Raw genomic sequence first — 12,859 nt, 5'->3', positions numbered from 1 at the left:
AGTTGATATTGTCGTCTGCCAACACTATAGCGGCCGATGGCAAACGTCGTATTTAAAGATAAACAAATAAAAAGGAGCCTAACGATAAAAAAAAAATATTTCTAAGTTGATCACTTTACATTTCTACCGACTATCGATCTGAATTAACAAAGGGATGATAATTAAATAATTAGATCTATGTCGATGATGTTACACCTTTCTGCAGATTATCGTTTGAAATTAAAAGGTGATAATTAAGTTGTTTTTTACCCTCAATTTATGCGAAGAATGACCTTGACCTTGAACTTCCACCACTCAAAATGTGCAGCTTCATGAAAACGCTGCTTTGATTTTTTTGATTTTTTGTTTTACATTTGACCTTGAAGGATGACCTTGACCTTGAAGGATGACCTTGACCTTGAACTTCCACCACTCAAGATGTGCAGCTACATGAGAATGCCGCTTTGAATTTTTTTTTATTTTTTTTTTACCTTGAAGGATGACCTTGACCTTGAACTTCCACCACTCAAAAAGTGCAGCTTCATGAAAATGCCACTTTGATTTTTTTAATTTTGTTCGACCTTTGACCTTGAAAGATGACCTTGACCTTAGAGGATAACCTTGACCTTGAACCTACACCACTCAAAATGTGCAGCTTCATGATAACGCCGCTTTAAATATTTTTTTGACCTTTGACCTTGAAGGATGACCTTGACCTTGAAGAATGACCTTGAACTTCCACCACTCAAAATGTGCAGCTTCATGATAATGCCGCTTTGAAATTTTGTTTTTGTTTTTTTACCTTTGACCTTGAAGGATGACCTTGACCTTAAAGGATGACCTTGATCTTCCACCACTCAAAATGTGCAGCTTCATGAGAACGCCGCTTTGAATTTATTTTATTTTTTTACCTTGAAGGATGACCTTGAAGAATGACCTTGACCATGAACTTCCCCCATTAAAAATGTGCAGCATCATGAGATACACATGCATGCCAAATATCAAGTTGCTATCTTCAATATTAAAAAAGGTTATGGCCAATATTAAAGTTTTCGGACGGACAGACGCCATATATTTGACATTTGACCTTGAAGAATGACCTTCACCTTCACCTTCCACCACTCAAAATGTTCAGCTCTATGAGAAACACATGCATGCCAAATATCAAGTTGCTATCTTCAATATTGAAAAAGTTATGACCAATGTTAAAGTTTTGGGACGGACAGACACCATCAATTTGACATTTTACCTTGAAGGATGACCTTGACCTTGACCTTTCACCACTCAAAATGTGCAGCTCCATGAGATACACATGCATTCCAAATATCAAGTTGCTATCTAAAAAAGTGAACAAGAGGGCCAAGATGGCCCTAGTTCGCTCACCTGAGAGGAGTCGGTTCATTCAATCTTTACCAAACGTCAAAATTGACCTTTCGACAGCGAGAGTGAAGCCACGACCCCCGATTTCAAGGGAGGTCACTCCGCCGAAGTCCGTCATAAAACTGGCTACGCGAATCGGTACGTTGGAAGATATTCACAAAGATTTCGGTCCAAATTACATGAAATGTTTCTATTGCTATCATGTTTTATTTTAAATGTGTTAAATGTAATGTATCAAATAGGTGTTTAGCTCCCCTCAAAGATATAGTACCAGAAAGGCCGTTTACCAAAAAGGCTTCCCAAAAAGTCCGCATCAGTGAACCAAAAACGCCTCATGGTATACCAGAAAGGCCATACAATATTTTTATTATCATTGAATAGTTATGCTGAATATAATTATCATATCTATGAAATAGTCATAACTTTTTTATAAGTCTACTTAAAAGTCGTTAATCTATAGTCAAGGTCGGCCAATTATCGCAAATTATCACATACAGTATGCATTGTCGTTTGTCACAATACTTTTCATTGAGTAATAGATGTTTCAGTTTTTTAATTAAAAGCCGTTAATTTTGCAACCGATGGCAATATTGCAAATGTGGCAAAGGTAAGTAAATTTATTATATAAGAAGACAAAGAACGTTATATTGAAATCCGATATAACACATATCTATAATGCGTTTGGTCAAAATGACCCATGAGCATTGTTATAATCGTGTAACATAGTCAATGTCGTCAAAAAAGTAACATACACAATATATTATTAATTTCCTCTTAAACTATTTTTTGCAATGTTTAAAATATAAGAAGTTGAAAGAATTTTCATGTACAAAAAAAAACTCGCTAATCAGACTGGCTATCAAAGTGTCAAGGGTCATTCACAGTTTGCGGCATCTGTTTTGATAACGGATTAGTAGAAAGCCCACATATGGTGTAAAATGACATTTATTGGCAACTATTGATAATTACATGCGCATTTTAAAATAGTTTCTTAACTTTTAACGATATACAACTAGCTACATTAAATTCGGAAGATTTAAACCGAAAGAAATAAAAATGCTCTATTTTATGTGATATTATTAAAAATTATAACTGATTGTCTTTATTATTACGCATTTCATTAGCATTAATAATCTAGTCAGCAAAGTTTAGAATATTTTTTTATTAGCCGACTGCATTAGAATGTCAAATTTATTTAACGTTAGCCACCTTTGAAAATATGGTTTTAAATGTTCCTTTCTAATTTCTCTATATAGAGGAAAAACAAGTAAAAAGTGATACTCGTTTTCTATAGCGTGTCCGGTGCAAAACTTACATATTCTATTTTCGCGTAGTATCTTATTATGACGACCTTAGAACAAACGTCGAGGTGTTTTGCTTTCGGGCGATAGCTTAATATGTTGAGATTAAGCTGTTCGTTGAGACGACTACAAAGACGAATCCAACGTTTGCATTTTTTAAGATTAGTGCCCGGTTAAATGGAACGGAAAAAACGTAGTTCCATCTTTTAACCGTTCTGGATACATTGTGTCTGAATAACAAGTGCCATAACAGCACCTTTTAACCATTGTCTTTGTTTAAAACACAGCATTACGTATAAGCTTATGTGACGAACAACGGCGAGTTTGACGGACAAAATGGCGGATAGAAACGGGCCTAATCTATGCAGTAATCTGATTGGTTAATAAGCCTGTCAATCAATCGGCTGTCGAAAGGTCAATTCACCTAGATATTGTCCAGACAAACATCATGGTCAAGTTTCATCATTATTGAACCAAAACTCTGACAAATGGAGTGTTTTTGTTTTTGTAAGATTTTACCTGGTGAGTTTATATTTTGAGTTGACCCCCCCCCCTTACCAAACATCAAACTTTGCTTACAAAAATAAATATTTTGACAAAGATTCATAAAATCTAAAAACAAAATTGTAACCTCTAGAGTGTTTACAAGGATTTTGTATAATATAAGACCACAACAAATTGATTACGTGTTCGATGGATTTCCCGCACTTAAAAACGAAATAAAAATATTTTTATTTTGTGCCCGCAGCAACAATTTGTGCTCCGCACATATTCGTCCAATGATTTTGTTTAATTTGGCCTACGTATTTTACAATATAGACTGTTATAGCGGTTCCCGATATTGATTTGTTTAAGGTAAATGAATGGCGGCGTCCGTCTGCTTCTTTGTGTCAGCAAAAGATGTTAATGGAAACGTTATTTTTCCGCCAGATGCAATCAATCATCGCATTACTGATGATTTCCGTGCTTTGTTCCTCGCAGCAGCATCTGCATCGGGATGCGAAATTACCAGAATGCGTCAATGATGTGAAAAAATTGTGGTAAACTAGGTGGTAGTGATCAAATAAAAATGTCGAACATCAACATGCAACTTAGTGTCGCAGTGGAATTAGACAAAAAAGTTGTCGAGTTTACTATAAACTCTGAGCGCCTTCCTAATCCTAGTATTAACAGTGAGCCTGATGCATTCAAATATATGGTATATTGTATTTTGCCTGTCTGTCTGTCGTTGTATTTGTGTGTCTGTCCCAAAACTTTAACCTTGGTCATAACTTTTGCAATATTGAAGAGCTCAACTTGATATTTGGCATGCATGTGTATCTCATGGAGCTGCACATTTTGAGTGGTAAAAGATAAATGTCAAGGTCATCATTCAAGGTCAGAAGTCAAATATATGTTTCAAAGCGGCACAGTAGGGGGCATTGTGTTTCACAAACACAGCTCTTGTTCATCCTTGAAATACATGGCATGGCATTTCTCTCTGTACTTTCATCTTCCTGTAAGTTTCTAATGGCACTTAATTAAAGCTTCTCAAAGTTTAGTGTGATAAAAAAAATAATGGAAATTAAAGTAGAGCATGTTTACTGTTTAATGAATTTGACAAGCACATCAGGTCGGTAAAAATGGGAATTTTTGTAAGCTTTATAAAAGACACTAGATTTTTGCTGTTGAAAAAGTTAGAATTATGATGACTGTCAATTTTGTAAAAAAGGTCCATAACATTTCTCTTTCTTGCAGGAGGAATTATTGCAGAACATCAAGACATGCCAGTCGTATATCTGTGGAGATCAGTTAAAAGATGCACCTGACCTGTATGTTCGGAGATGCATGACCTGCAACTCTGAGGTGGAAACAGCTTATTACTCAGCCAAGTGTCGGCATTACATACCGCCAGTGTGCATCCACTGTGGAACTCCTGACAGTTTGTTAGATGATAACGATGCATATGTTGCAAATTTGTATTCAAAATATTCCATACTAGATAGTCAGACCAATGTGTGCGTCTTGTCGACATTCTGGAAAAGAGGCAAACACTTGGGGCACCAACAAGTTTGTTAAAAAGCAAAAAGTCAAGTGAACTCATTCAGGCCTTCAACCATTCCTACTTTATTTTGGTTTGAGAATGACACCAAAGCAAAATTATGTCAATATGATGTATTAGTATTGACATGTTGTGCTTTAAAATGAAAAATCATGGATTGGATTAAACAGCCAATGCTTCAACTTTAAAAATATAAGTGTTTAGTCTTTACCAGTTTTACTTCTATTTCTACAGATTTTATTTGTTTTGCCTTAAGATTTAAGCACGAATAGTCATATCTTGTAAGTGCTTTGGCGGATTTCATTGAAACGTTTTATGAGTATATATATATGGATAAGAGGATGATGCACGCTGGCGTTATTCGTCCTTCCGTCCGGCACTTTTGTGTCCGGAGCCATATTTTGGAAGTGCTATGGCGGATTTCATTGAAACTATATATATATATGTATGTATAGAGAGAGAGAGAGAGAGAGAGAGAGAGAGAGAGAGAGAGAGAGAGAGAGAGGAGAGAGGAGAGAGAGAGAGAGAGAGAGAGAGAGAGAGAGAGAGAGAGAGTTATGCTACTTAATAAGTTTCATACACGAGCATCATTACCTTTTTTGGTCTGCTGATATCGTAACAGGCAGTATGCCATTTCCTTTTGTTAAAGTTTACTCGTTTGACATTTTATCTTTTGATAAAATTGTAATCCGCTGTGTATTTTGATATCCCATATACCCGCACGCTATTTTATCTATGCTGTACTACACCATTTACTTCAGAAGACACATTTTAATTATGGTTAATTTGACAAGCTTAAAATAAAAGTAGTATACCAGGTTTATTTCCCAATCGACTGGACAATCCTTTGTGTCTGGTTTATTATGCCACGCTTCACCAGCTTCTCAGAACAGCCTGGTTCATGTGCATGGCGTGCTCCAAAATGCAACATTATTTAAATTTGCTATTCTATTTAAATCAATTCTTCAAAATTGTGTAAAAAATGACATTTGTTTTGGGTTATTGTCATCTTTCAGAAATCTGTATGTGCAGACAGACACATAAAATATTATAGTGCATGTATATGTGTTTATTTGACTTGTGTTACGGAATATCAAATCAATATTCCATGCATTATGTTAGTTTGTGCTTTAGAAATATTTTATAAATTTACAAATTTAAGCATTCCATTATTAATTATAAAATTATGTAAATATATACTTATATATAAATACAATAAATGTATCAACGTAAAGATTTTTCTTTTCAATGCACTCGTGAATAGGTTTGTACAACAACATGTTTTAGCACGATATTCAGTGGTGACACTAAACTATTTCTTTCACGATTTTGTGTATTTCGGATTTACGAGGTCCATCCGCGACTACAATATGGACGGCGTATGCTCCATCACCCATTTCTAATAAACATACAGGACACTTTTTGATAAATTTTTAAATATATGTGCAACTTCAAGCTATGTAGGTATCAATTAAAGTTATTTGATTGAATGGGTGTTATGTGTGTGTTGGGGGGGGCGGAGTACCTGGAGGAAACTACAGAGGTCCGGTATGGTGGTCTGGATACCAACAAACAAACTCACATGCGCAAGATGCGGGCATTTGAGTTCTGGTCGCCGAAGTGAGAATCGAGTGTATTTAATACAGTTTTAATAGGGCCGCCAACTATTTTATTATCCCACCATAGGCGGAGGGATATTGTTTTGGCGTTGTTCGTCCGTCCGTCTTTCCATCCGTCCGGCACTTTTGTGTTTTTTGTGAGCCATATCTTGGAAGTGCTTCGGCCGATTTCATTGAAACTTGGTTTGAGTATATATATGGATAAGAGGATGATGCACGCCAAATGGCATTGTACACTATCTGTTAATAACGGAGTTATGGTCCTTTGTATATTGAACAAACGCTTTTATGTGTCCGGAGTCATATCTTGGATGTGCTTTGGGGGATTTCATTGAAACTTAGTATGAGTATATATATGGATAAGGGGATGATGCACGTCAAATGGCATTGTATACCATTGGATAATAAAGGAGTTATGGCCCTTTGTATATTAAAAAAATGCTTTTTGTGTGTGTCCGGAGCCATATCTTGGAAGTGATTTTATGGATTTCATTGAAACTTGGTATGATTATATAAATGGATAAGAGGATGATGTTGGCGTTGTCCATCCGTCCAGAAATATTTGTGTCCAGAAGTATTTTTGGCGGGGGATATCAATTCAACGAATTTGCTTGTTTATATTGAGTTATCGCTTTGCTTCTTTACACTTTGCATCAGACTTGCGTAATTTATGTGAAGAACATCAACAAACAGGATCAAACAATCAAATAGCAACTCATCGATAAATAATTTGACAATCGTGCAACAGATTCAGTTTCCGACTTGGTATACAAGCGTGAAGCTAAAGGAATAATGTTATTTGTGCAAGCCTGCTGACTGGTAGCTCGATAAAGTTGTCACAGTGGTCAAAAGTATGTACGCGCATGATCAGCACACGATAGTCCGAGCTTGCCCGCACTGTTACGTCATCATTTAACACGCGATTTGAAAATCACAAATGTTCACCATCGCGACCGGCACAAGTCTCATACCAGTAAAAGTCAAGGTCACACTTTACTGTTTAATGTCTTTGAGCATGATACTTGTCCGCACTGTTACTTCTTCATTCTGTGAAAACGTCAATTATATTTGCGGATAAATATCAAGCATGGGCATGGTGTAGCTTTTTAAATAGTTACAAGCGTTCTTGAAAAAAGGCTCGACATTTTGCCGACATGTATCTAACAAAGAATGAATATTCTTGTTATTATACTTTGGTTAAGGCAGATGTTCGGGCGGGCGGCGAGTAAAACAAATGGTTTCTGGTAATTAACTTAAGTTTATAAATCGATATATAGTGGATATCACATTTCCAAAGTCACTTTCACAACTTTGTTTTGCTGATATTTACACAATATAAAGATAAAGACAACATTAATTACATGCATGAACATGTATATTCAAAGTCCACACCTGTGAACTTGGATTATAGTTGATACTACATCAGGTCATACTATATTCGTCCTCACATGGCGTATGTCTATATTTCATTAGGACCAAGTTTTCTATCCACACATTAACATCATACATTTATATCTCGTTGCGTTTAGTGTAGAAACAAACTACTCACGATATTTTCGATAAAAAAAATAAAGTCTAAGAAACGGGCAAATGTCGATAACCTGTGTTGGCATTCAAGGGACTCTTTCCAGACAGACTGACCGAGCACTGACATTGATATTATGCGAGATGGAATGTTTTACGCTTTAAACAATTTCAGAATGTTAAGGGCCTCTTTCAAGACAGGCTGACCGCGCACTGACATTGCTATCATGCGAAATGGAATGTTTTACGCTTTAAACAATTGCACAATGTTAAGGGACTCTTTCCAGACAGGCTGACCGAGCACTGACGTTGATATCATGCGAGATTGAATGTTTTACGCTTTAAACAATTGCACAATGTTAAGGGACTCTTTCCAGACAGTCTGACCGCGCACTGACATTGATATCATGCGAAATGGAATGTTTTACGCTTTAAACAATTGCACAATGTTAAGGGACTCTTTCCAGACAGGCTGACCGCGCACTGACATTGATATCATGCGAGATGGAATGTTTTACGCTTTAAACAATTGCACAATGTTAAGGGACTCTTTCCCGACAGGCTGACCGCACACTGACATTGATATCATGCGAGATGGAATGTTTTACGCTTTAAACAATTGCACAATGTTAAGGGACTCTTTCCAGACAGGTTGACCGCGCACTGACATTGCTATCATGCGAAATGGAATGTTTTACGCTTTAAACAATTGCACAATGTTAAGGGACTCTTTCCAGACAGGCTGACCGCGCACTGACATTGATATCATGCGAGTCGGAATGTTTTAAGCTTTAAACAATTGCACAATGTTAAGGGACTCTTTCAAGACAGGCTGACCGCACACTGACATTGATATCATGCGAGATGGAATGTTTTACGCTTTAAACAATTGCACAATGTTAAGGGACTCTTTCCAGACAGGCTGACCGCACACTGACATTGATATCATGCGAGATGGAATGTTTTACGCTTTAAACAATTGCACAATGTTAAGGGACTGACAGGCTGACCGCACACTGACATTGATATCATGCGAGATGGAATGTTTTACGCTTTAAACAATTGCACAATGTTAAGGGACTCTTTCCAGACAGGCTGACCGCACACTGACATTGATATCATGCGATGTTTAATGTTTTACGCTTTAAACAATTGCACAATGTTAGTACTGGAAAGAAGACTTATGCAAAACGCAATAATAATTTTTTTGCAAGTTACCTATATAGCATGATTTCTCGTCAGTGAATCGGATTAGGGAACAAAATTGGACAACAATACTATTAGTATTAGTAGATTTCAATTGATATTAATATCAGTCAAAATCAGTGTTAGACAGCTATCCCGAAAAACTTACCGCTCAGTAACTTCAATTTCAGTGGAGGCTGAAATTTAGCTATTAGCTAGGTTACATGCTGGCCTTACTCTGTAAATTAAAATGAATCAATCGGTAAAACGTTATTTTATTTATTTTTAATGTTGTATTAAGTGACCAGTTGACTATTCATTTGTTAAACTAAACATATAATAGCGATTAAATCTGGGATCAGAGTCTTGAGTCTTGGAACGGTCACTGCTAACCAATGGGTTTTAATGCGTTTTAGAAGTACAGCAAGCCGCGGAAGTAATGAGACATAAACACAAGACGACATTGAAATTAAATAGAAAACGCAGTTTTAATAAAATCCTTAACACTCAAATATAGTATTAAATATCAGTTTACAAAATAACTATGTCAGTTGCAAAGCAAATCAACATTAAGCAATTAATTATGAACGCTTATAAAACGAACGATAAAAAAGTTTGAAACACGAGTTCTGTACAAATCAATCTACAAGCTGTCTACTTATTTCTAAATTTGTGAAGAAGTTCCTCTTCTATTCTCCTGCATGAAAATGTCATAAATGGAATAGCTGTTCACGTTAGTAAAACGTTTCAATGAACAGTATACTATTTGCAAGTAGATTTTTTTATGTCACTTCGCAATCATAAAAATATCATCTATGAATCCCATAATTACAACGAAGTCCGAATTGCGCCCACAAATCACATCGACGCCAGAATACCGCTAACAAATTACACTTCTTCCGAATCACGCCTGCTGTCCGACCTCTAATTACGCATCCCGAAACGACGTGGAAGCGCTTGCTTTGTTGAAAGCTGATTTCTGAAACAAGTACAAAAGGACATGAAAATAATACTGCAAAACGTATAAAAGCAATTTATTATAATCTTAAGAAAACGGGAGAAAACGTTAAAAAACAACAACAAATGAACAAGTCTCAAAAATGCATCAATATCTTGAGTAAGAGTGTCTAACTTATTTAAACTGTAACTTTACATCATATTTAAACGTCTAGCTTTTTTTTCTACTACTTTAAACGTACAGAATCCTGCACGTACGCTTAGATGTGCTAATCATCGTGTTTGTGCAATCAGCAATTTAACATTTTTAACACAATTACTCGATACAACCAAGATCTATTCTTACAACACGAGGAAAGCCTTTTCGAAAAAAAAAACATCCGAAAAGTTTGAGTAACATACGACGATTCTAAATTCTAATCAAGAACCTGCGTGGATTTTAACTCCATGTCTGCCGTGCTTGTGAGCCATGGGATACGAGTCTGTCGGAACGCATCGCGCACCTGCCGAGCAAATAAGCAATTATTATGGGTCATAGAGGAACAACGATTTCATTCCAGTTTCTCATATAAACAATTTGATAACTATTTAAGAAAATAATGTTTGCTCAATTTTCATAATAAAAATACATGTCAAAGCGCATTTAATCGTTCCTTCGTCCGCCATTACACTTTTAATGTATAAAGAAACACTTACCTTTCTGTCCAAAACACACTGTACTAGAAATATCAAGAAACCCTACAACATACAAAGATATAGTTTCTTATGTATATGAGGGTAGAAAATGATTTTCTATGAAAACAAACCATTACAACCAGTTCAGAATGAGTGTTCAACATAATACCTATTAATCGTTGGCATATTAAAGAATGTTAATATGGTTGTTACACAATGCCTTTGCTATAATGCAAACAGACCCTCACCGACCTGCAAGCTGTTGGAGATGGCGAACAGGTACTGGAAGACGAGCGTGTCCCTGTTGACGGAAAAGATGCCAATCAGCCAGGTAAGACCCAGTACGGGCAGCAGGATACACACGCTACGAACACCCGTCCTAAACAGTTTGAAAATTAGTAGATCATTTATGTAAGTGTTCCATTTATAATATTGCTTTGCACAATACATTACTGTATACTCACTTTGCAGTTTACATACATTTGTTAGATTTCCCATTATTTGTTGAAATTTCAACAAAGCGCAATCTGGTACATTAAAAAGACCCAACATGTAAAACATGGCGTTTTCATGAGAATCTTACGTCTTTCAACCGTGTTACTATGTCATAAACCGCTGTAATTTGGAGTTAAAGTATGACAAACTCACTTGATTTTCTCCACATCAGATTTCTTGGCCATGGCGGAAACTCCAAATAGTTTCTTCAAAACGAGGACCATAATCATTGTGTTCGTCTGGAAAATCGAGGTAAAACTAAAGAAACAACCACATAAACAACGTAGCAGTTCTATAAATATATGTTCTAATTTGAAAACAAAAGATGAAACAAATCAAATGTTCTTACCGCGACAATCGCTATGGCAGGTCCAGCAAATGCCCAAAAGAGACCTGACTGGACCGTCAACCAGCAGCTGTGATAAATATGGAAAACTGGGTCAACAGTAAACATTCAACACACTTTCCTCTTTTTCATCAAAGGAGGTCTCACCCGTTAACAATAACTATATGAAAAACAAAACAGACATAACATTTAATTGAACATAACAATAATAAAATTCGCTCACAAGCGTTCATTGCCGTAACCTCTGGATTGCGTTATACCAACGGATATTCCGACAATCAAGAATGGCATTCCTTTAAGAAAAGAATACATGTATGAGTGTTAACAGGTTTAAGCTTTTACGACGAAACAAATGGAATCCAAGAACTGAATAACTATAAGATGTATAGGCCTAGCTTCAACCTTCTACATTTGATCCTCCAAACCGACAAACCGCGTTAGTCACCGTTATTATCAATACACAGACTGAAGGGGAAGCAGTGCAAAAGACCAATGATATGTAAGCTGAGCGAATAGATCATAGATAAAAAATAACATATATTTACTATATAATATACATATTTAACGACGGTTCCGGACATTTCTGATGTTATGATTTAACATAATGATCACACGGTTCCTTCATGTTCACGAGCGAACAAACAGCGTGATTGACAAAATTACCGTACGTAGCAGCTAGAAATATAGGGACAACGTCTTTCTTGCCGAGTGGCCTCAGCACCATCAAAGCGATAACTCCTCCCTCCGCCAACATCACGAAGAAGGCAACGAGATACTCGTAGTGGAGCAACACCGCCACGACGGTGCAAATGACCTACGAAGGTTAAGGCTTAGTAATACATATACATATACATATGCTCTTTTGCGTTCAAATTGTATTTTAATGGCAGTAGGTTAAACATATTTAATAGTCATGAATATGGAAATCAAAATTGTATACACTTGCATTCCTTAGCTGTTTCTTAATGATGTCTTATATACTTATATATTCAGATCGTCAGAACCAAAACCTCCAATGCACATGCCGTGTTCTCTGTGCGCGTGATTCCCATCAAGAACGTCAGATACGCAACAAACAGAGCTGCACATAGATTGATCAACAATGTGGCTCGGACAGACTTCAAAAACCTACAAAAAATCAACACGCAATACCTTGCATAAAACTACAGTAACCTATGGATACTGTTTTTATATATCTAAGATGTAAACAAATTGAATATTTCCAAAATGTATAAAACATACATTTTCCGCAATCACTTTAAGTTTTTTTACCAGAATCATTTACCCTCATCTGGTACTTAACCAGAAAATAGACTGGTTGTAACTATTGAATATTTAATAAACAAATGCAACATAT

At 36.2% G+C, this 12,859-nt stretch overlaps 2 protein-coding genes across 2 annotated transcripts in view; both read right to left on the bottom strand.

Moving 5' to 3' along the window:
* The window catches only part of LOC127852562 (uncharacterized), a 226,986-nt gene that overhangs the window by 199,459 nt on the left and 14,668 nt on the right, over positions 1–12,859 (bottom strand). The gene's annotated exons all lie outside the window — the stretch shown is intronic.
* LOC127853443 (adhesion G-protein coupled receptor D1-like) lies at positions 9,499–12,487 on the bottom strand. Its single transcript, XM_052387987.1, has 8 exons — positions 12,166–12,487; positions 11,726–11,795; positions 11,506–11,572; positions 11,310–11,395; positions 10,914–11,040; positions 10,683–10,724; positions 10,415–10,489; positions 9,499–10,008 (listed from the first exon to the last, which is right to left on the bottom strand). Exons 1-8 carry the CDS (start codon positions 12,254–12,256, stop codon positions 9,958–9,960), a joined length of 609 nt encoding a protein of 202 aa, XP_052243947.1. The 5' UTR covers positions 12,257–12,487; the 3' UTR covers positions 9,499–9,957.

Source organism: Dreissena polymorpha, chromosome 12 (assembly GCF_020536995.1).
Source record: "Dreissena polymorpha isolate Duluth1 chromosome 12, UMN_Dpol_1.0, whole genome shotgun sequence".
NCBI lineage: Eukaryota > Metazoa > Mollusca > Bivalvia > Myida > Dreissenidae > Dreissena > Dreissena polymorpha.
The sequence above is the reverse complement of the archived record's forward strand: the minus strand, read 5'-3'. Positions and strand labels throughout refer to the sequence as shown.

Excerpts from the sequence above, each read along its gene's own strand:
- LOC127853443 (XM_052387987.1), bottom strand. The coding sequence starts at position 12,256 with ATGTTGGCGGAGGGAGGAGTTATCGCTTTGATGGTGCTGAGGCCACTC. Across the intron at positions 11,573-11,725 it reads GGTTACGGCAATGAACGCTT|CTGCTGGTTGACGGTCCAGT; the intron begins GTGAGCGAATTT and ends TATTTATCACAG. Across the intron at positions 10,490-10,682 it reads AGTGTGTTTTGGACAGAAAG|GTGCGCGATGCGTTCCGACA; the intron begins GTAAGTGTTTCT and ends TTTGCTCGGCAG.